This window comes from Xyrauchen texanus, chromosome 43 (genome assembly GCF_025860055.1).
Source record: "Xyrauchen texanus isolate HMW12.3.18 chromosome 43, RBS_HiC_50CHRs, whole genome shotgun sequence".
Lineage (NCBI taxonomy): Eukaryota > Metazoa > Chordata > Actinopteri > Cypriniformes > Catostomidae > Xyrauchen > Xyrauchen texanus.
Genome location: NC_068318.1, coordinates 29,421,902 through 29,446,194, shown reverse-complemented (window position 1 = coordinate 29,446,194; position 24,293 = coordinate 29,421,902). Strand labels below are relative to the sequence as shown.

Below are 24,293 nucleotides of genomic sequence, written 5' to 3'. Positions count from 1 at the left end.
TGTTGGGCATATCAACATGTTTGAAATGAAGAGCATTTTTAGTTCAATACATGGTATAAAATATTTTAATACACAATGAGATGAGTTGTTATATCTAATCCTTCATAGTGATACATTGGATCCAGTACATTTTCCGTTAACAGTGAAATGTTACTGGAAACCCTTGTGTGGTAGTTTCTTTCACTCTTAAATAGTTTATTTTTCCAATTCTGGAGTTTGCCATCATATTGAGTGGTGTACTAGTTGTTCAACAATTGAAGTCAGGCCCACAGGCATGTATTTCTAGCTTACAAAGCTGCCTTAACAAACACTTTATCAAAGTTAAGCATTTTCATGCTTGTACTCAGTTCTATTATTGCCAGTGAAAATACCATTCAAGCAATGCAAACAGCTGGTGAATGACATTTGAATATGTGACTGATACTTTAGACAGATACCAGTAGTAAGCTATGGATTATGAATATAGTTCTGCATTAATGCAATTTTCAAAGTAATGTTTGGGGTTCGATACATGTTAAGCTCTATGGACTGCAGGAATAATTTGGACTTGTACGAAGTATGTAAAACTGCATTTACATTAATGCACTTACAATGGAGGTCAATGGAGTAATGCATTGCACCAGGATAAATGTTAAAGGAATTTTCCAGGTTCAATACAAGTTAAGCTCAATCAACAGCATTTGTGGCATAATGTTGATAACCACAAATATTTATTTCGACTCGTCCCTCCTTTTCTTTATCTGGGTTGCATTGAGACACTTACAATGGAAGTCAATGGGGACAATCCGTAAATGTCAAAATACTCACATTTTCAAAAGCATTGCCGCAAGAAGTAAACAATACATGTGTTAACATAATTTTAATGTGATAAAATCGCTTACTAACCTTTTCTGTGTAAAGTAAGTTATATGCAATTTTACAACTTTGTTACAATGATGACGTAATGCTGTAAACCCTATAATGACCGTACAAACAAGACGATTTAATCAACTTAACAGCTCAAAAATACACAAGTTTTAACAGAAGAATTAATGTACAGTAAGTGCTTTTATAACATTATTAGCATCACATTTCTGCATTTTGGACCCTCCAAAAATTGGCCCCATTGACTTCCATTGTAAGTGTCTCACTGTAACCTCAACTTTAGCTTTTTTTATTGTTATTATTATTATTGTGGTTATCAACATTATGCCACAATTGCTGTCAATTGAGCTTAACTTGTATTGAACCTGGAATATTCCTTTAAAAAACACAGTTTAAAAAATATAGCCATAAGACTTAAACATTATACGTGTTAACATGAGACAAGTGTGATAAAATCACTTTCTACCCTTGTCTGTGAATTATATCCACTTTTTCAGCTATAACATTCACAAAATACGCTAAAGAATACCAGAAAGGGACCGTTGACATAGAGAAAACTTTAGCCATAGGAATTATGTAAGTAATGCATAACCAGATGTTCTTGCACCTAGAAAAGTAGTCCCACCTCTGAAAGGATGATGTAGACAACTTTACAGCTCAAATAAAACACCTTTTTTGCATGGAGGAATTAATATAAGTGCTTTAACAAAATTACGATGTGCTCATTTTGCTTTTAACCCCTCTGGTGCACTTGCCCCATTGACTTCCATTGTAAGTGCATTACTGTAAACGCGATGTCTGTATTTTTATAAACTGAGGGATGAGTCTAACTTATTATCTGTGTTAATTAACAGCATGCAAAGGATGCTGTCAATGAACTTGACATGTTTTGAACCCATAAGAATCATTTAAAAACATTTCAGAGCACCAAAATAACCTATTGTGCAATTCCAAAGTTCATAATATCTCTCCGGCTTGGGCATAGTTTTCGAAAATTAAAATCTTATCGACTTATTTCTTCAGTCACATGCATATTCATGGTTACTAGGCATTGTCTCATTCATAATTCAATTTGAATTAAAAGTAGATATTTATCTTATCTATCGAAGGCATCTTCTCTATAAAAAACGCCATCACAATACTGCCTGAAATCTATTTTTCACCATTCTCCATGTACAGTAACTGTCCAAAATGTCTATCTAACAAAATAGGCACATAAAAGATTCCCAAGCAGTATCTTTGGGTGAAGATAAGGGGCGAGATCAGTAACTCTTAACTGCCCCGTCCTCTGTGTTCCTGCGTGTCTCGTCCGCTTGCAGATGTTGTGCTGTGAAAGTTGACCATGAAAGGGAGCGTAATCGTGACATATAGTCACATGGTGCAGGTAAGCATTTAGTAGAGCGTTTGTGTTCATTACATGTGTTGTAATGCCTCCTGGGCTTGCTCTGTGTACACGTCATCTTTCCCTGCCCATGAACCAAAGCCTTCGCCCATCTGCGCCACCCTCTGCGAGCCTCTGGTTTTGTCTCGGGAAAAGAAGCTAAACCTGTGACAGTAAGATAGGACACATGCGTTCAATTTCATTGTCATGCATGAGTGTGCAGTGAATAAACATGAACTAAACTATCAAGCCTTAGCGGTTTATGTAATATACAATGTTACGAGATAATCATAAAATACTCAATCATAAAATTACTCAATCATAAAATAAATGTGATGTTTCACATGTACTAAAAATGTTGTGCAGTTTAAAATATATATTTTATTATTATTATTATTATTATGATTTGTTTGATTTATTTTGGTGTGGCTAGACAGTATATGTCACATTTTTATTTCTATTTCATAGACTTCTAATACTTTATTATTCTAAAAGCGTAGCTTTATAATCATACTTGGATGCCGAAAAATGCCCAGGTCATATTTTACCCCAAATCAAAAAAAATGTTAAGTTAAATGAAGAAATAAAGTAATGCAAACTAATTGTATTCTTATTTCTGCAATGTGAAATAATTATGTTATTAATAAATGAAAAAATATATAAAAAATATTATTAAATTGTACAGAACATTTGTCAAGTACAGTTATATACAGGTGCAGCTCAAAACATTTCAATAAAAATATCTCAAAATATTACAATAAAGAATTTATAATACAGAAATGTTTTTATATCCACTTAATACTTGGTTGGGGCTCCTTTAGCATGAATTACTGCAAACACACAGTCAGTGATGATTTGGAGTGTCATGTCATCTGCTGGAGTTGGTCCACTGTGTTTTCTCAAGTCGAGAGTCAATGTAGCCGACCAGGAGATTTTAGAGCACTTCATGCTTCCATCTGCTGACAAGCATTATGGAGATGCTGATTTCCTTTTCCAGCAGGAGTTGGAACCTGCCCACAGTGCCAAAACTACTAGTAACTGGTTTGCTGACCACTGTGCTTGACTGGCCAGCCAACTCGCCTGACCAGAACCCCATAGAGAAATGAGAGACACCAGACTCAACCATACAGATGAGCTGAAGGCCGCTATCAAAGCAACATGGGCTTCCATCACACCTCAGCAGCGCCACAGGCTGATTGCCTCCACGCCACGCCACATTGATGCAAATTCATGCAAAAGGAGTCCCGACCAAGTACTGAGTGCATAAATGAACATACTTTTCAGAAGGTCGACATTTCTGTATTATACATTCTTTATTATAATATTTTGAGAGACTGGATTTTTGATTTCCATGAGCTGTGTGCCATAATCATCAAGATTAAAACAAAACAAAAAGGCTTGAAATATTTCACTTTATGTGTAATGAATGTAGAATATATGAAAGTTCCACTTTTTGAATTAAATTACGAGAAAAAAATACATTCACATTTTTTGGAGAATTTTTTTGGAGATGCACATGAATATCAAGGTAGTATTTGTTGTACTGAATTAAATTTATGCTTATTTATATATAAAAAATAATAATAACTATGAGATTTTTTGCACATTTAAGTAATGAGAACTGTAGGGGAAAATGTGCTTAATTGCCATGAAAAGTATGTCATATCATTTTCTTTATGCACAATATAATTTCATACTTTTCCTTTTGATTTTGGGGTGAAATATAACTTGGACATGTTTTTGTGAGATTTAGTAACACACAGCCAATTTGTGATCATTCACTGCACATAAGTCACCAATAATAAGTAATAATGCAACATATAAATCCAATATAGTTTCAAACTAAAGATGGACAAACTACATGTTACTGGAACGTTAAAGGCTAAAGATAAAACCAGTCACCATAACCTCATGCCGACATCCTCATTAGTGTCTTTACAAACGTTTGCGTTCTAAGCGTTTGTCATTGTACGGTTTTAGCTCAAACAAGCATTAACAACCAAGCATCTCACTATGCATTAATAAAGCACTCTTTTAGTTTCCAATAGCTGACAATATAATAACACAGTTATTTAATCAGATACAGTACAGCACAAGTGTTAGAGGAATGAGTGTTTGATTCTGACTGGCTGATTCTAACAATTCTCCTGCTGACTGGTCACACAGATAGCCCCACAATCAGCCAATCAGAATGAGCTCTACACGATCAGTGGCTCTAATGAGGGGAAGGTGAGATGGGGCATGCAGCTGCTTACACGCAGGGCAGGTATAAGGTGTTAAAACAGCAAAGAATACAAAGGTGAACCACCAAATGGTCGTACAAGGGAAATAAGTCGTCTGATTGGCTGTAAAGTGGGGTCATCTGGAATCAACCCAGCCGCCACCATCGGCATAATGGCTGTGAATATCCTGTTACAGAGAGGCACAGACATACAGAGTTGAGCAGAGAAGATAGAAAGGAACCGAAATAGGAACCGGATATTGTGCTGAATTTGGGGAAACTCTATGTCTGATACTCCTGCATATGAAATGCATATGGTCATAATGGAAAAACAGAATTAATGATAGTCATGCTTTAAAAGATTTTAGTAACACAACAGTACATGGATGTAAAAATGGCAAAATGAGTCATGTTGTGTCATAACTGAATTTTCAATCTGCAGTTTAAATATGAAATATAAAACTAATGCTAAAGCGCTAACTAATACATGTGTGTATTTTATTCATTACTGAAAAGTATTGCAAGAAAATAACCCCATCCATCTCTATATAAAAAGGCCCAAATCTCACCCAATACTTGAGTGTGCTATGTATTGTTGTGTGTATTAAAGGGAATATTCAGGGCTCAATAAAACAGCATTTGTGGCATAATATTGATTACCACAACATTTTATTTTGACTTCCTTTTCTTAAAAAAAAAAAAAAAGCATAAATCTGGTTTCCAGTGAGCCACTTACAATGGAAGTGAATGAGGGCCAATTTTTAAACAATAAAATACTCACTGTTTCAAAAGCATAGCCACAAGACATAAACAATATGCATGTTAAAATGATTTTAATGTGATTAAATCACTTTTTATCCTTTTTTGTGTAACGTTATAGACAATTTTACAGCTTCATTACCATGACGATGTAATGTCAACAAACCTAAACCCCTAAAATTAATGTAAAATTACAATTTAAACAACTTCACAGCTCAAATAATACATGAGTTTTAAAAGAAGAATTAATGCAAGTGCTTTTATAAAATTATAAGCTTCATATTTTTGTGTTTAAACCCTCCAAAAATTGGCCCCATTCACTTCCATTGTAAGAGCCTCACTGTAAACTCCATTTTTCTTTTTTTAAAGAAAATGGGGAACGAGTCATAATTAATTTTAATCAACATTATGCCACAAATGCTGTCGATTGAGCTTAACTTGTCTTGAACCCGGAATATTCCTTTAAGAGTGCAGAGTCGCTAACTTAGCAACATGCTAACTTCAAAATCTACTGGAATCAACCGTGAGCATTAATTGTGTCATGTGTGAGTGACATTAACAGAGCGGACCATAAAGAGAATTTTAAATTAGTCACTTATTATGCATATTCGCAAATGCAGATTCTTTGATTTTTCTCCCCTTTTCTCCCCTATTTGTAATGCCCAATTCCCAATGCGCTCTAAGCTCTCGTGGTGGCGTAGTGACTCGCCTCAATCCGGGTGGCGGAGGACGAATTTCAGTTGCCTCCAAGTCTGAGACCGTCATTCCGCGCATCTTATCACGTGGCTTGTTGAGCACGAGTGGAGGCTCACGCTATTCTCCGCTGCATACACGCGCCCAACTGAGAATGGTTACCACATTATAGTGACCACGAGGAGGTTATCCCATGTGACTCTACCCACCCTAGCAACCAGGCCAATTGGTTGCTTAGGAAGCCTGACTGGAGCTTTGTGATACTCTTATGGTACATTCAACGGCATGCAGGGGCGCATTAACAAACGGGCTTATACGGGCTGAATCCCAGGGACCTACAACTCCCATGGGGCCCAGTGGGAGGAGTGCATTTAAAAGGTTTCAGCAGGAGACGCGGTTGTTGACATGGTGACAGTGTGCAACCGTTAAAGGCATCTGTGTAGTACTTGTTCACCACCAGGGCCGGCACTAAGATGCAATCTCACATCGTTTTGTCGTTAGTCAGGACGGAAGTTCTTCAGCATCAGAAGTTTCTGGGGGGCTCGAGGCACATCTAGCCCCCCTTAAACACGGCCATAGTTCATACCAAGTGTGCCGCACAAGCCCTCAAAAGTGAAGCCAAAACGTCTCGATCGCCCCCCGGTGACTGGTCCTAGTATAGGTCATAAACCCCGCCTCCCCATGTTATTCAACGGGACGTGAGACCAACTAAACAATTAAATTACACTTCACATATCTTTTTTCCAAAGATAGTTTCTGTCATTTACTGTCGTTTCTATCACGTTGATGTAATTTCAAGTGTTTGTTTTCAAAATAAGATGCTATAAAAACGGTGCTGTGACATCATGATTGACAGCTGTGATTGACAGGTTCTCTGAGTGAAGTAGTCACTGAAGCACCAATTTTTTTTCAAGATCTTTGGAGGACTGAGGAGATTGGAGCTTTAAATTTAATATCTAAATTTCTATAATTAATAATTTCACACCGTCATAAGTCAAAAGTCAAAAGTGCAGGGACGTGTGCTTGGGATTGATTCAGCGAGAGTGAGGGCGGGGCCTTGATTTCGCGGCTTTACTTCCTGTTCACTACTGCGCAGGTCTGGTCCCGAAATCGCAACTGCGCAGACTCAAGTCCCAAGATGTCAGCGCCATATCGGGACACTGGCGGCTTCAGTTCTCACCAATGGAAAAGAGCGAAGGGGCGTCGTCCATCTTTTTTTACAGTCTATGGTTCATACCAAAACGTGTATTTGCATCTGTTTTGCGCATTTGTTCAATTCTTATTCAATGCAAACATGTGCTAGATGGATGACTTTGACTCGCGTGCATTGCCACATTTCTTACAAGCCGTGTCACGTTAATAGAACTTAAAAAACGCATCTAAAGACAACTGTGTACTGCTTTATTCGTTGTGCATTTTTTTAAGCATCTAAACGGCTACTTAGCAGGTAGCTGCCTATGTAGACAGTGAGGTAGCTTGCTAGCATTTGGAGCAGAGTTAAGGTGGATTGTGTTTTTCTGTTTTTATCAGTAGTATGAAATACTTATTTGTGGAATTGTGTTTAAGTTTTCTGTATAAATTTAGCAGTACACACAGTCGTTTTATGCCCGACTCAGGCTGAAAGTTGGACCGGGAGCTTGGTCTGAAGGTGGGCGACGGGTCGGACATGGGCTGGACTGTTTCCTCCTCCTGTTCTTCACTGTCAATGAGATTAAAGAATAAAGTTATCTGAAGTCATTGTGGGACAAATGTAGGAATATCAAGTGTGCAATTTTGAATTACATATGAAAAAAGATACATATGATTGACTTAACAATAAATTATGTGGATAAAATTACCTTTTGTAATACGCGATTTCCTCTTGCAGCATAAATACTTGAGCTTTTAGTTCATTTCTCTCATGCAGGACGTCCCGCAGTTCCTGCAGGGTGAATCGAGGGCAATTCGGGTCTTTTGAATCTATAGCGGACATTTCCTCATCACACAGAGCCTCCTGGTGGACAAGAGGAACATTTACATTACATGAACATTTATTTTAAATAATTGGTTGTTTGGTCATGTACACTGAGGTGCATTCAACACAAAACCACACTAAACAAAAAACACGTTCAATTGTTCATCAAGACCCTGTGCAATACAATGGGAGTTTAGTAGCTTGTAGTGCATGTCTGTTAGCTATGGGGCCATCTGCATGCTTTAAATAAACTTTTAGCAGATATCCATCTTGAAAAGTCATATATTGAAAACAGTCATGTAAGTTTTATGACATCAGCATTGTCCTCAGAGTCAATATTTTACAATCCAAAAATGTGTATGCTTATGTAACAGCTTATGATTGGTGACTTTCACTTTACAGTGGATCACAAGCTCTTTAATTACTGTCTATGATCTTCTACATGAGTTAAAATGTAATTCAATTATAAGGTTTAAAATCAGAAGTCACACATGCATTAGCATTCACACACTCTTTGGATCACGCAGAATTACAAGTCTCCACACTTTCGCCAACCAACACACTTCACGCCTTTATTTAACTGTAGACCGCTAAAACAATTCGTTTACTATTCTTATGGCATGTTATATGATGATACAGAACCATCTGTTAATAAATAAACACACATACTCAGGCCACTGCGGAGGGGTTTTCAGTCACCCTTTGCGTGACTTGTGCAAACACAGATGCAGATATGGGGGACCGTATTAGTTTACATTCCATGCTATCCTTAGGGTTACCAATAAAAACGCAGCCTCTTCATCATCCTTCTCATCCTCACTCTCATCTGTAGAGGCTCCTTGGCTCCCTGTGCTTGGGATGAGATGGAGGGGCCCTTCCTCTATCTCCATGCCCCCTACGAGGAGCTCAGAAGCTAAATCCTGACCCCAGGCAGGAGGCGCTTTAGTCAACTGAAGTTACAAACATGTGGATCGCAAATTGGAACCAAAGTTGGAAAGCTACAATCAATTATTAATACTGTTTCTCTCATTGTACTGTTTAAAATAATAAACGCATGTACAGAAATACGAAGTGCTATAATACAACATTTACTAAATGCAATCTTAGCCTTGTTGAGTGGCTAAAGAGGAAAGCAGCTAAAACATCTGTGGTGAAACAGGTTATTTTTGCAGTTCATGTACTGTATTGTATATTTGCACACTGTAAATATGTTTTGAATGGTTTTGCTGGTCTTGTATTTACACCATTGTTGCAGCATAAAAGTAATCCATAATACTCCAGTGGTTTAATCCATGTCTCCTGAAGCAATATGATAGAGAAACAGATTAATATTGAAGTCCTTTTTCCTATAAATCTCCACATTCACATTCTTCTTCTTTTGTTTTTAGTGATTTACATTCTTCGTGCATATCGCCACCTACTGGGCAGGGAGGAAAATTTATTATAAAAAATACTTACATATTTATCTGTATCTCACCCACACTTATAATCTTACTTCTGAAGACATGGATTAAACAACTGGAGTGTTATGGATTACTTTTATGCTGCTTTTATGTGCTTTTTAGCCCTTCAAAGTTCTGGCCACCATTCAATTGCATTGTATGGACCAACAGAGCTGAAATATTCTTCTAAAAATCTTCTTCTGCAAAAGAATCTGGGATGGCATTATTTTAACATTATTATGCCCTGATCATGTGAGGTTAATTACATCAGCAGAAGTTATTTCAGAGCTGGGAAACTTTGTAAATAAATAATAAAAAAACAATAAACATACATATATATATATATATATATATATATATATATATATATATATATATATATATATATATATTAAGATATACTCATTTCAATTTCATAACAAAATTACATCAGATTGAATTGAGTAAAATGTAACAAAATAAAATAAATAAATATTTTAAGTTTTGAAGTTTTATTAAATAATAACGAAAGACTAAAATAATTCTGACTTGTTTGCTTGAGATTACAAAATAAATTATTTCAAGCAAACAAGACATAAAAGCATATTAATAACATACTAAACAATCATCCTGGTTGGCCTAAGAAATATGGTACAGTATATTTGTTAAATTATACTATATTGAATAATACTGTACATTCATAATAATATTAATGTTCTAATAATATATTAAATTATATAAAAAATTTATTACACGTGTTTTATTTTTTTGCTGTTATTTAAAACAGGTTGTGTACTGTAATTTATTTAAATAATGTTAATGAAGCTAATGAAATACTCCTGAAGGGTTTACAAATGCCCGGTGTAACATTTCAACACTTTATTAGCCAGGATCAATTGCTAACCCAGAATAAAATGTGAACAGTGTGTAACACGGAGCAACAATCCACGGTTAACAATATCAAGTGGGAATACTAACTGTGAATACTGTCTATTGACTTATTTTTCCTTCACTAAGCAGACAGTGTGACCAATTCTTCCCCGTTTCCTCTGTGACTTATTGGTGAATCATTCTGACTCATTGTAGACAATAACATGTGAACAATCCTGATGCTTTAAATCACACCACATTTAGGGAAATAGAAATGACTTCATGCTGACACTGAACATTCAAGTGGCTCACTGCCTTGCTACCAAGCAAAAGTTTCAAAGCATAATCCATTTTGCAGAGTTTGCAAAGACCAATAGGTGCTGTGCTAGATATGCAAGTGCATGTATAACCACTTATCATATGATCACACCATAATATACGGTCACCTGCTCCTGAACAATTACTGTTTTTATGAATCAAGGCACATCCATTCATATTCATATACCTTTGCAGGTGATGGCGGTCCTGCAGGTTCCTCTGTCTCAGTACTGGACTTCCCCTGCTCTTTAAGTCGTTCTTTAAGACGAGACACTTCCTGTCGCAGGTTACCCAGTTCCTGTTGTCGTGCCTGACCGAACGCCTCCAGCTCCACCTTCTGCTCGATCAGAGCTTTCCCCTGAGCCTCTACCACCGTGATCTTATGCCGCAGGTCGTGGTTGATCTTCATCAGCCTGTTCAACTGCTGCTGGAGCTGGAAAACATCAAGGACACAATTAACTTTCATGATTAATTTAATGGATGGTAAAGATATAACATTATTATGCTCCGCCCACAAGGCCTTCATTAGATCAGCAGAAAGGTTGTTTAAGAGGTGGAGAAACTTTGTATATTTTGATGAAAGACTGAAATCTTTCAGTCTTGTTTACTTGAAAAAATATATATTTTTTTTAAGCAAAAAAGAAAGAAAAACATAGTAATAACAAAATTAGATTATTAAATTATACTATATTAATAATATTCATCTCTGAATAATATAAAATAACAAATATTCAAAAAGAATACTTTTTTTATATAAATGTTTTATAAAATTAAAATATAAAAAATCTATTGGTTATTATTGTCACTGTGGCCTAAGTATTTACAATAACTATACAGTATAATATTTGTTATAATAAATAATGTATTCATATTAATATTTTTTTGTTAATAAAGTATCAAATTAATAACAAAACTAGGGGGGACCGTTCATTCCAAGTTGTTGCACCCAGGTTGTGGAACGCTTTGCCTCCTTCAATACGCTGCTTGGATTGTGTGGAAAAATTTAAAAGTCAGCTAAAAACTTTGCTTTTTAAAGAGGCTTTTGATTAGTTTGGAGGATGGTTGACGCCGGTCTATTGTGTATGTGTTTGAGTGTTGCTTATTTTACTTATATTTTATTTTATTTTTTTTGTGATTGAGATGTACTTATGAGAGCTGCTTATGCTTTCTTTTGTTGTGAAGCACTTTGTGATCTTCATCTGAGAAAAGTGCTATACAAATAAATTTTACTTACTTACTTACTTACTTAAATGTTAAAAACAAATTACAAAAACAATTTCTTATACAAATAAAAATATAATGAAAAAATATCTTTGTAAATAATGTTTCTATGGCCTAAATTTTTACAAAAAAATATAGAATATTAATCAACTTATATTAAATCATGTGTTAATATTTATAATTTATTAATAATATATTAAATGAATTATAAATATTCAACAAGGGTAACAAAATTATTATTAAAACATATTTACAGAAATAGAAATGTAATAAAAAAATATCTTTGTAAATATTGCTACTATATATTATATATATATTGCTACTATATATTATATATATATATATATATATATATATATATATATATATATATATATATATATATATATATATATATATATATATATAAATATAAATAATATTCTTTAAATTATATCGAATACTATTTTAATATTAATTTATTATTAATATATTAAATTAATTAAAATATTCAACAAGTGTTAAAAAATTATTATATATTTTTTCTATAGAAATAATATTATAATAAACATATCTTTGTAAATATTGCTACTATGGCCTCAAAATTCACACAAATTTTTTTTTATATATATATATATATAATACCCTTTAAATTATATCGAATACTATTTTAATATGAATACTAATTTATTATTAATATATTAAATTAATTTAAATATTCAACAAGTGTCAAAAAATTATTCTAAAAACATTTTATAGAAATAATATTATAATAAAAAATCTTTGAAAATATTGTTCTTGTGAGCACAGTGTTGGTCGGGCCTGGGGTGTTTCTGCTCAGGTTGAAAGAACCAAATTTTCAGGGAACATTGCTCCTTACTGCTTCAATGTCCTCATTTTTGAGCGTCAGCTCTCGGTCTTTGGCACGGATCTCATCCCTCTGTCTATCTACAACTTCCTTCAGCTTTTTCATCACCTGCCGTTCCCTCTCGGTCATACCTGAGATCATAAATGAAAAATATACAACCTCCTTATCACACAAAGAACCGATATCAAAATATAAGGCATTATTCAATTGGCATTTTGATTGGCACTTTGGCTGGACTTTATTATGTGTGTTCTAATGTATTATTACAGTACGTTTCAGGCAGACATGGTCTTTCTTTTGTATGGGACCCTGGATATAAAGACACCCAGAAGAAGTGTGACAGACACAGTAAGCAAAAATTCTTCCTGAACGAGGAAGCCCATGTTAGTGCACTTAAAATAGATTTGTATCCGTGTGGAGCATCTGACACATAACGTTCACCCAATTTAAGATCGTCACTGACCTAGAAATATAACATCAGGCTTAAATGAATAGTTCACCCAAAAATTATAATTCTCTCTCATCATTTACGTCACCCTCATGCCATCCCAGATGTGCATGACTTTCTTTCTTCTACAGAACATGAACGAAGATTTTTAGAAGAATATTTCAGCTCTGTGGGAATGGTGACCTGAACTTTGAAGCTCTAAAAAGCACATAAAGGCAGCATAAAAGTAATAATAATACCACTCCAGTGGTTTAATCCATGTCTTCAGAAGCTATTTGGCATGGACTGTTATGCAAATAGGATTTATTTATTGTTTTTCTTCCTGCCCAGTAGGTGGCGATATGCACAAAGAATGCAAATCACCAAAAAACAAGAAGAACTTGTGAACCTTTCGTGAACACGCATAGCTTGTAATCAGAAGGTTGTTGGTTCAATCCCCACAGCCACCACCATTGGTTCCTTGAGCAAGGCACTTAACTCCAGGTTGCTCCGGGGGGGATTGTCCCTGTAATAAGTGCACTGTAAGTCGCTTTGGATAAAAGCATCTGCCAAATGCATAAATGTAAATGTTGATCTGTTTCTCACCCACACATCATATCGCTTCAGAACACCTGGATAAAACCACTGGAGTCATATGGATTACTTTAATGCTGCCTTTATGTGCTTTTTTTTGCAGAAGTGTGTTATGCAGAAGAGAGAAAGTCATACACATCTGAGATGGCATGAAGGGGAGTAAATGATGAGAGAATTTTTATTTTTGGGTGTACTGTTCCTTTAACATGTCACCTGCCTTAGAGGAACATTCAGTGGTAAATACAACTTAAACTCTCTTGTTACCATAGAAAACATTTTCAGTTTGCCTCTCACGAACGCATTATAAAATAAATTAAATATTTAAAATACGCAATATTAAAATACGCATTTATCACACCATTTCAAAAGTTTAACCATTCTTCCATTGGTCGGATGGATAACCCCGCCCAAAACTCATGCAACTGGATGCCAATGTTGCTCTGTCGTGCTGGTCGGGACACTCAAACAAACAGAGAAATGCTTTCAAAGAGCCACAGAGTCAAATTGTTTCCACTTTTCATGGAAATCAGCCAACTAAAATATGAAGTATTTAAAAAAAAAAATACACACTTCACCTTCAAGAAGCTTTTAATTAAAATGATTGTTTTTAAGTCAGTGTTGATAGTGGGTCTAGAAAGTTTGTGTGAACAGCTGCCCAGTGAATCAGACTCATCAGCTGGTCCAGAGAAAAACTCAGGGACGACTGTTCTGACGGCTGCATGTGGGGCACATGTGTGTGACAGAGGCACTGAGAGTCTCTGCGTCACACAGGCTCCCTCATCTTCACCCACACAGAGAAGAGACTCTTTGTGCAATGTTGCTTAACATTTGTGTCAGCTCCTAAACAGCTGAAAGAATGAATGTGAATTCCTATGGGATGATCACATATGTTTGCTTTGTAACCGGTACAGGAATGCTGAGTAAATGGAATAGCTAGTTTCGGAATGGAATACTAGCTTACTACTTTCTGCACTGAGTAGTACACTGTATACTGCCTAGTACTATTTAGCACTACACTAGCATTGTGCAACCATAAACATCCCAAGCAGTATATGCTACATTATGCTATGTTGTCAAATTACTTTTCTAAGTTCCATAGAGTGGCGTCCAGTTATTATCTTGGAAATAAATATGACTAGTTAGAATTCTGAATTAATTTTTTTGTGACCAAACACTTACAAAAATAATTCACTCAACGCTGAACTCAAGCACAAGTTCAGTACAATTTATGAGGGAACCATTTTGACTGGTTTTGTGAATTGAATCAATCGATTCGTTTGAAAAAACGAATTCATGATTCATTGCAACTCATGAACTCTCATGAATGTGTCAAGGACAGCATAATTGTGTGAATAACAACTTCAGTTTTGGCCTGTTCCTCACCGAAAGCTAGCATATGGGTTCAGAAGACTTTGAATATAGCGCACAAGTTGTTTTTATTACTATTATGCTACTTTTATGGTGCATTTTTGTCATTTTGGAGCTTGACGGCCCTATTTACTTTCACTTAAAGGGGTCATGAAATGCTATTTTTTAAATAATTTTCTTATCTTCTCTGAGGTCCACTGATAATGTCAGTAATGTCATTAAATTTCACAAGATGTAATTTAAATCTTTGGTGTCTTTAGAATGTGTCTGGGAAGTTTCAGCTAAAAATACCCTATTATACCATGTTGAAAATGCCAATTTTTGGGTGGGAATAAAAACAAGCCGTTTTTGTGTGCGTGTCTTTAAATGCAAATGAGCTGGTGCTCCCCGCCCCATATCCAGAATAGGGTGGAGTTTTGACATCTCTGTTTCAGACAGACGTAATAAGCATATGACTGACAGTGAAAAGAGTGGTGTTCAGCCCGATATGTGTGAACCGGAGTCAGACACTGATGAGGGAGAGACTCTGTCACAAGTAACAACTTTGAGAATGAACCAGGAAGTTTCCGAATGGTTATATGATAAATAGATTTTTTTGTTGTAGTTTTTTCAACAGTTTTGGATGGATGAGCAACACACAAACACAAATACCGTTACAACATTTACTATGCGCTATAACAAAACAACACACAAGCATACATATCCATCAGCAGTGTGCGTCAACAGTCGTGGGCGGGGCCTGTACAAAGTGATGTCACTTTGTACAGAATCTGCGAACGGCTTGCTCTGAGACAGTGCTTATGATTATTGGGGATTTAAAAAAAAGGACTGGGTGGATTTTCATCATTATAGGGTGGTTGTGTACACACAATGCCAAATAAATTTATCTTCAAACATCATGTAAAAGTGAATTTTGCATAATAGGTCCCCTTCAATAATAAATGAACATTTTCCACCCTGTAACTGGCCCTCTGATTGAAACGCTCGGTTTCAGCCTCAGCGTCTCTTTTAAGACTTCAATGTAAATGCCCACTGTTCTGATTGGCTAACATCATGCAGCTCCTCAATTTCAGCCATATTGGAATGAGAATAAACAAGCTGTCCACAACATTATAAAAGCTAACATTCAGGGTTTACACCCAACCCACATTCAACACATTGCATCCGAATATATTAAACTTCACTCAAGCACATCAGCACCATAACTATGAAACAGTCATGAAATCTGAAATATTTATGAATTAAAACGGTTTACTCACTTTTCTTTGCATAGCTTGAATTGTATTATGACTGATTCACAAGCAGTCCATGCTGATATTAGCTGCACAAACTCAGTCCATAGCACGGTCCATGATGCACACCAGGGGCGGATCTACCGGGGTGGCATAGGGTGGCAAATGCCACCCTAAAAGAATACCTTGCCACCCCTGCTGCCAACTGGAAGAATTAAAAGTCATGGCCAATTTGACAATTTACGAGCGCAAATCTCCAATGTCCGACTGCACTGAATGCAGCACGAGATTTAATGCCTTTCCGGTGATAATGCCCTTACTTCAATCATACTTCTATCTCCTATTAAGTGAGATCACATTGTATGGTCACTTATTCCTAATATTAACTGTTTCACATGAAACCTCAAATTTAAGACATTGATTGCATGAGATTAAGTTTGTCTGTATGAGTTTGTTAATGGCAGCCTGTGCCCTTTTGTAGTGTACATACTATTTCTCATCTAACTGTGATAAACGTGATTAAATTAAGTATATATAAGTATATAATGTTGCCACCCCTCAAAAATTCCTGCCCCCCTCTCGCCACCCCATAAATATTTTTCTAGCCGTTTTTGTGTGCGTGTCTTTAAATGCAAATGAGCTGGTGCTCCCCGCCCCATATCCAGAATAGGGTGGAGTTTTGACATCTCTGCTTCAGACAGACGTAATAAGCATATGACTGACAGTGAAAAGAGTGGTGTTCAGCCCGATATGTGTGAACCGGAGTCAGACACTGATGAAGGAGAGACTCTGTCACAAGTAACAACTTTGAGAATGAACCAGGAAGTTTCCGAATGGTTATTTGATAAATTGATTTTTTTGTTGTAGTTTTTCAACAGTTTTGCAACGATGGATGAGCAACACACTCACACAAATACTGTTACAAATATTTTTCTAGATCCGCCCCTGATGCACACACATAGTGCACTGAGGCGCAGATCGCCAGAAACGCATCCAAATGGTCAAAGACGTCCATCTAGTGCTTGTTTACAAACACCAACAATTAAAAATAGCGCAGATGGGTGCAAGAACTGCAGGAATACGAGCCACTGAATGAAGCCGAACGGAGTCTCCTTTCACGAGTTGCAACTGACATCATGTCTTTTAAAAGTGGCGCGATAAACATGACAACGGTCAAAGACGTCTGTGTAATGCATGTTATGTGCACGAAAAACAAACTTCAAAATAGTCCATAATGGTCCGCTTTTGGTGTTCAAGAATAGTTGGTAACACTAGGCCTGTCTCTCTCCCTCTCCATTTATGATATAAACTCAATGCCAGTAGGTGGGGCCAATGGTGCGATGACACGTGTTCTGGGGTGTGTAAATATCTTGTGAACACACAGTTTTGAAAATTAGACATTTCAAAAGAGTGAGAACTATAAATGCTCCTTTTAGACTGGGGAGGGAGTTTTGAGTTCTGAAATATACAGTATGTTTTTATAGTACAGATACATCTTATATGTCTAAATACCAAGGAAAATTTTATTTTCCATCTCATGAGCCCTTTAACAGAAAATAGTGGCCAAGATATTCTTTTAAACTTCTTGGGGAAAAGAAATAAGGTCATACAGGTTTGGAGTGTTTAATGTTTTTCTTGTTTTGTTTTAAGAACCATTGGTTTTAACACAACCTTCCTGTTTCTGTATGTCCTCTTCTGTCATCGGACACTCTTTGATGGACAGGTTGTTGAGCAGCGTTTTGTTTTCTTCTTGCAGCTGAGCAATCTGAGACAACAAATCCTGAGCTTCACCTCTCCACACATCCTCCACCAACTCCAGGTCCTGTTCTCACACACACACACACACACACACACACACACACACACACACACACACACACACACACACACACACACACACTGAAGAGGCTCATAAATTACGCATGAGTTTATATTTAAAAAAATCAGCAAAAATGCACAAAACAGCGGCATAAATATCTTCACACAAGGACATGAACAAAACCTCTCTTCTTACAACTGATAGGATTCATAGACTACACTGTCTGCTCAATATTATTGTTGCTCATAGAGACATCATTCATGACATGTATGTACTGTAACAATTATGTTAGGTCCTCTTTTGATAGGTTTGCCAATGGTAGGTGTACTGAGCTTATACAAAAAGTACAATGGCATTACCATGTTTTTAGATGTGATGCTACGGTAACAGTTTTTTCGAACATGATATTATGGTAATATCCCCTCATTCATCCATTATGCAAGTCTTCAGCTGTACAATTTTGCTGGACCTTCATGGGCATATTTTGCACATCATAATGCACCACACATTCTCAACTGGAGGCAGATCTGGACTGCTGGCAGGACAATCTAGCACCTGCACTCTCTGCTTATGCAGCCATGCAATGTAATCCGGGCAGTATTTGGTCTGACGTTGTCCTGCTCGAAAACCACTGCTGAAAGCATGTGATCTCTGACCCCTCAGACATCACCATCATAAAAAACATAATCGTGATATCATGACATGGGCTCGGGAATATTACGGTAAACCTTTGTCACTTAAAACTATTGACTGCTGCATCCGCAAATGCAAGTTAAGGCTTTACTGTGCAAAGGAGAAGCCATACATCAGCACAGTCCAGAAGCACACGCCTGAAAATTGGTGATGTTACACAGTTGTAAACACTCGACTGTCACAACTTTTTTCGAGCGTGGTGCAGTCCTCTGATTTTAAATTGAGTGTAGAGTACATAAAAATAAATATATATATCCATCCATCCATCCATCTTCAACTGCTTATCCGAAGTCGGGTCGCGGGGGCAGATGCTCCAGCAGGGGTCCCCAAACTTCCCTATCCCGAGCCACATTAACCAGCTCTGACTGGGGGACCCCGAGGCGTTCCCAGGCCAGTGTGGAGATGTAATCTCTCCACCTAATCCTGGGTCTTCCCCGAGGCCTCCTCCCAGCTGGACGTGCCTGAAATACCTCCCTAGGGAGGCGGCCAGGGGGCATCCTTACCAGATGCCCAAACCACCTCAACTGACTCCTTTCGACGCAAAGGAGCAGCGGCTCTACTCCGAGCTCCTCACGGATGACTGAGCTCCTCACCCTATCTCTAAGGGAGAAGCCCGCCACCCTTCTGAGGAAGCCCATTTCGGCCGCTTGTACTCGCGACCTAGTTCTTTCGGTCATGACCCAGCCTTCATGACCATAGGTGAGGGTAGGAACAAAAATTTACCGGTAGATCGAGAGCTTTGCCTTCCGGCTCAGCTCTCTTTTCGTGACAACGGTGCGATAGAGTGAGTGCAATACCGCCCCCGCTGCCCCGATCCTCCGGCCAACCTCCCGCTCCATTGTCCCCTCACTCGTGAACAAGACCCCGAGGTACTTGAACTCCTTCACTTTGTATTCACAAGGTAATGTATAAAGTAATGTGTTGTTGTAGTGCTTTCAACATAGCACAGGGTGAACAGAATTTTCGAATAACTCCTTTTTTGTATTTATTGGCACTTTCCATAATGTCCCAACTTTTTGGGAATTGGGGATGTATGTCAAAGTACGATGGTATTGCCATCTGATAACACCAATGTAGCATGGTACTGCCATAGTACTGATTGTAAAGGGTCCCTTCAGATCTGGGGTGACATAAGCCTAGTGAGTTTTGGATCAGTCCCATACTCAGGGTTCCAGTGGATAGGGACTTTAATGATTCATACTGGGTCATTTCCTGCCGCGAACAGGGACTTCCCCGCACGCTGCTTTTGTCTTAATTCATCAGTAGGGAACAATGTAACAACTTCAGCCGCGCAATGTAACATTTGCTCTGACGTCATCGCATTCCTTTGAGGACAAACACTACACTCACCATCCAGTATAATTCTGACAACGAATGCCATTTAAACCGCGTACATTTAACGGGGAGGCGAATTAATTATATAAGATAATCATAAATAGATGTTGTAGTCTATAAAAAGGCACCTTTTTATGTTTCTTCTCCTTCTCCATCCGGTCCATCCGCTCGAGTCGGAGCCGGTCCAGTTCCAGTCGCAGCTCCTCAGTCTCGGGACTGATGCTGTTCCGGCTCACCAGAACCTCCAGTATCTCCAGCACCCGGACCACTTTGGGCATGAGCCGGGACAGAGCCTCGCATCCATACTGATCGATAATACGCTCGAACTCCTGGCCCACCACTGCGGCGATGTCATACACGTCCATGACCGTCAGATCCGCCACGTTCTTCTCCAGCGCCGACCCGAAATCTTCCATGACAGTCCGGCTGTATGTTCCTGAAGTTCGTTTCAGTCTAAACTTTCTCAGTCCCTTTCAGTAGCCAATGAATGCGCCAAATCCCATTTAAAAAGTCAGTAGGCCTAATGTCTCTCCGTCAAGGGTAAAAGTCATTTTTAGGTTATTTTTAGGCCTAATTGGAAGGAAATATGGCTTGTACCATTGCGGTTCGGTTTCCCTGCCCTTATGTATTCTTCACAGGCGCTTCATCTACTGCGCATGTCAACAGCAGTGGCAGATGATGGCGCGGTTAAATCACTGTCATGCACCATAGTGCCCTACATAGGCTCTATCTGTTTACCATAGTTTAACTGTGGTATTTGCAATAAGACTAATAAGCTCAGATAAATGCATGGATTTTTGTTCTTATTACCATGGTTAAATTATGCTTTTATGGTTTCAATAAAACAAATTATGGCATATGTAATAGAATATTTTAGTCTGAACACTTTGCTATAAATATACAATTGTTTGCTGTACAAATCTATAACTGTCATAATCATGACACCACTGGGTATTAAAGGAATATTCAATACATTTTAAGCTCAATCGACAGCATTTGTGGCATAATATTGATTACCACAAAAATGTATTTGATCTGTCGCTCCTTTTCTTAAAAAAAGCAACATTTATTTACTTACAGTGGAAGTGAATGGGGCCAATTTTGGGAGGGTTTAAAGGCAGAAATGTAAAGCTTATAATTTTATAAAAGCACTTGCATTAATTATTTTGTCAAAACTCATGTATTATTTGTGCTGTAAATTTTATAAATCGTAATTTTCAGCGTTATGTAGTCGTGGCAGCACAGTTGTAAAATTGGATAACTTTACTCAGAAAAGGTTAGTAAGTGATTTGATCACACTAATATCGTATTAATATACATTTTGTTTACATCTTGTGGCTAAACATTTTGAAATTGTATTTTAACGTTTAAGGATTGGCCCCCATTCACTTCCATTGTGTCTCACTGTAACCCAGATATTTGCTTTTTTTTTTAAAGAAAGGAGGGAGGAGTCAAAATTCATTTTTGTGGTTATCAACATTATGTTACAAATACTGTCAATTAAGCTTAACTTATATTGAACCCAGAATATTACTTTAATAATTATATACTGTTACAGTAATGTTATGACTATAGTAAAAACATGTTAAAATGAGTCAATTTCAAGTGTTGTTCTCATTGTATCCATATACTGTATATATCAGTGTTACAAACAACACATAAAAACTTTATATTTTGTTGAAATAAATTAAAAGAATCATTTAAAAAGGTCAATAATTAACAACAATTAAAAGAGGCTTCTTTTACCTAAACTGTGAGAGATAAAAGTGGCAACAACTTAGTCTGAATTTATGACAACTGCATTATTGACACTTGAAAAAGCTAAAATGGGCCACTAGCAAGTGGTTTCCTTGAATACTTACTGCATTCTTGAGGATGCTGCCTGATTTATGAAAGATTGAAGTTCGTTTAGAGCCTTTGGTTGGCTCGGGTGTGGATGGTTCCTGTCGGGGCGAGTCCAGTCAGAATGGTTCCAAACTGAGCAGTTCCATTGTGGGTGGGTCAGGATAATGAGTAGGCAGTGTACTGTCAAAATTATCCATTGCTTTATCTGAAGACGAGGCCATTGGGATTCCTCCCATGTCGTAGTGTCTTTTCCTGTGTTCTCCCAGCCATACATGGTCATTTGCCAGCTGACTCTCCAGCTCGAGGACTCTCACCTATAAACAAACATCAGTCTATATATATTGTGTAACTATGGCTTTAATGGTTGATACACATATTTAAGGTCAAGTGTGTATTTTCTAAACCACAATAGGCACCAATCGGATTGGATAAATAACTGTCGAAAAATGTACTGTCCTGTATGTGCTCCTTGCACGTGCAAAATATACCACAATGATGCTCGGATGATGTGAGTGATTGCCAGGGTGTTGCCATGCGGTTGCTAAGGTGTTGTGAGTGGTGTTTAATGCGTTCCTTAATGGTTTCTTGGGTGGTTGCTTACTAGCTTAAGACAAAAAAGCCCATCCTCAAGTCTGTATGGAAATTTACATTTATGCATTTGGCAGACGCTTTTATCCAAAGCAACTTACAGTGCACTTATTACAGGGACAATCCCCCCCGGAGCAACCTGGAGTTAAGTGCCTTGCTCAAGGACACAATGGTGGTGGCTGTGGGGCTCGAACCAACATCCTTCTGATTACCAGATTACCAGTTATGTGCTTAGACCACTACACCACCACCACTCCTATTCTGGTCTCTAGATAAGATGGGAGGCCAAAAGCCATCAAACAAAGCAGAGATGCTTGAATTTTGGCACCAGGAGTGGCATAAAGTCACTCAACATTGTGTGAAACATGCGAAAGACTGGTAGAGAGCATGCATGAAAACTGTGATTGAAAATCAGGGTTATTCCACCAAATATTGATTTCTAATCTCTTCTGAAGTTAAAAATGTATATGAACTTGTTTTCTTTGCATTATTTGAGGATCTTTTTTGTTATTATGACCAGTTGTCATTTTATGAAAATAAATGCTCTAAATGACAATATTTTCATTTGGATTTTGGGACAAATGTTGTCAGTACTTTATAGACTAAAACCAAAATGGTCATTTTACTCAAACACATACCTATGAATAGTAAATCCAACTGATACATTTGCAGCGGCCTCTTAATATTTTCCAGAGCTATATATACACTCACCTAAAGGATTATTAGGAACACCTGTTCAATTTCTCATTAATGCAATTATCTAATCAACCAATCACATGGCAGTTGCTTCAATGCATTTAGGGGTGTGGTCCTGGTCAAGACAATCTCCTGAACTCCAAACTGAATGTCAGAATGGGAAAGAAAGGTGATTTAAGCAATTTTGAGTGTGGCATGGTTGTTGGTGCCAGGCGGGCGGTCTGAGTATTTCACAATCTGCTCAGTTACTGGGATTTTCACGCACAACCATTTCTAGGGTTTACAAAGAATGGTGTGAAAAGGGAAAAACATCCAGTATCGCGGCAGTCCTGTGGGCTGAAAATGCCTTGTTGATGCTAGAGGTCAGAGGAGAATGGGCCGACTGATTCAAGCTGATAGAAGAGCAACTTTGCCTGAAATAACCACTCGTTACAACCGAGGTATGCAGCAAAGCATTTGTGAAGCCACAACACGCACAACCTTGAGGCGGATGGGCTACAACAGCAGAAGACCCCACCGGTACCACTCATCTCCACTACAAATAGGAAAAAGAGGCTACAATTTGCAAGAGCTCACCAAAATTGGACAGTTGAAGACTGGAAAAATTTTGCCTGGTCTGATGAGTCTCGATTTCTGTTGAGACATTCAGATGGTAGAGTCAGAATTTGGCGTAAACAGAATGAGAACATGGATCCATCATGCCTTGTTACCACTGTGCAGGCTGGTGGTGGTGGTGTAATGGTGTGGGGGATGTTTTCTTGGCACACTTTAGGCCCCTTAGTGCCAATTGGGCATCGTTTAAATGCCACGGTCTACCTGAGCATTGTTTCTGACCATGTCCATCCCTTTATGGCCACCATGTACCCATCCTCTGATGGCTACTTCCAGCAGGATAATGCACCATGTCACAAAGCTCGAATCATTTCAAATTGGTTTCTTGAACATGACAATGAGTTCACTGTACTAAAATGGCCCCCACAGTCACCAGATCTCAACCCAATAGAGCATCTTTGGGATGTGGTGGAACGGGAGCTTCGTGCCCTGGATGTGCATCCCACAAATCTCCATCAACTGCAAGATGCTATCCTATCAATATGGGCCAACATTTCTAAAGAATGCTTTCAGCACCTTGTTGCATCAATGCCAC

At 37.6% G+C, this 24,293-nt stretch overlaps 1 protein-coding gene across 3 annotated transcripts; it reads right to left on the bottom strand.

Moving 5' to 3' along the window:
• LOC127636164 (RILP-like protein 1) lies at nucleotides 1-20,654 on the bottom strand. Of its 3 annotated transcripts, XM_052116587.1 has the most exons (9): nucleotides 20,146-20,654; nucleotides 17,842-17,992; nucleotides 12,562-12,680; nucleotides 10,669-10,914; nucleotides 8,652-8,822; nucleotides 7,757-7,911; nucleotides 7,513-7,617; nucleotides 4,567-4,654; nucleotides 2,267-2,410 (listed from the first exon to the last, which is right to left on the bottom strand). In XM_052116587.1, exons 1-9 carry the CDS (start codon nucleotides 20,431-20,433, stop codon nucleotides 2,405-2,407), a joined length of 1,329 nt encoding a protein of 442 aa, XP_051972547.1. In that variant the 5' UTR covers nucleotides 20,434-20,654; the 3' UTR covers nucleotides 2,267-2,404. The 3 variants fall into 3 exon arrangements, with proteins under 3 accessions (XP_051972546.1, XP_051972548.1, XP_051972547.1); XM_052116586.1 differs by lacking the exon at nucleotides 4,567-4,654 and having other exon boundaries at nucleotides 1-2,410; XM_052116588.1 differs by lacking the exons at nucleotides 4,567-4,654; nucleotides 8,652-8,822 and having other exon boundaries at nucleotides 6-2,410.
• Nucleotides 20,655-24,293: the final 3,639 nt, after the last annotated feature.

Bases quoted from the DNA above. Each gene is read 5' to 3' on its own strand.
- LOC127636164 (XM_052116586.1), bottom strand. From the start codon at position 20,433: ATGGAAGATTTCGGGTCGGCGCTGGAGAAGAACGTGGCGGATCTGACG. The intron at 17,993-20,145 runs GTGCCTTTTTAT...GTGTGAGAACAG, and splicing joins AGGAGAAGAAACATAAAAAG to GACCTGGAGTTGGTGGAGGA. The intron at 2,411-7,512 runs GTGTGTACTGCT...TTACTGTCACAG, and splicing joins GAGTCGGGCATAAAACGACT to GTTTAGCTTCTTTTCCCGAG.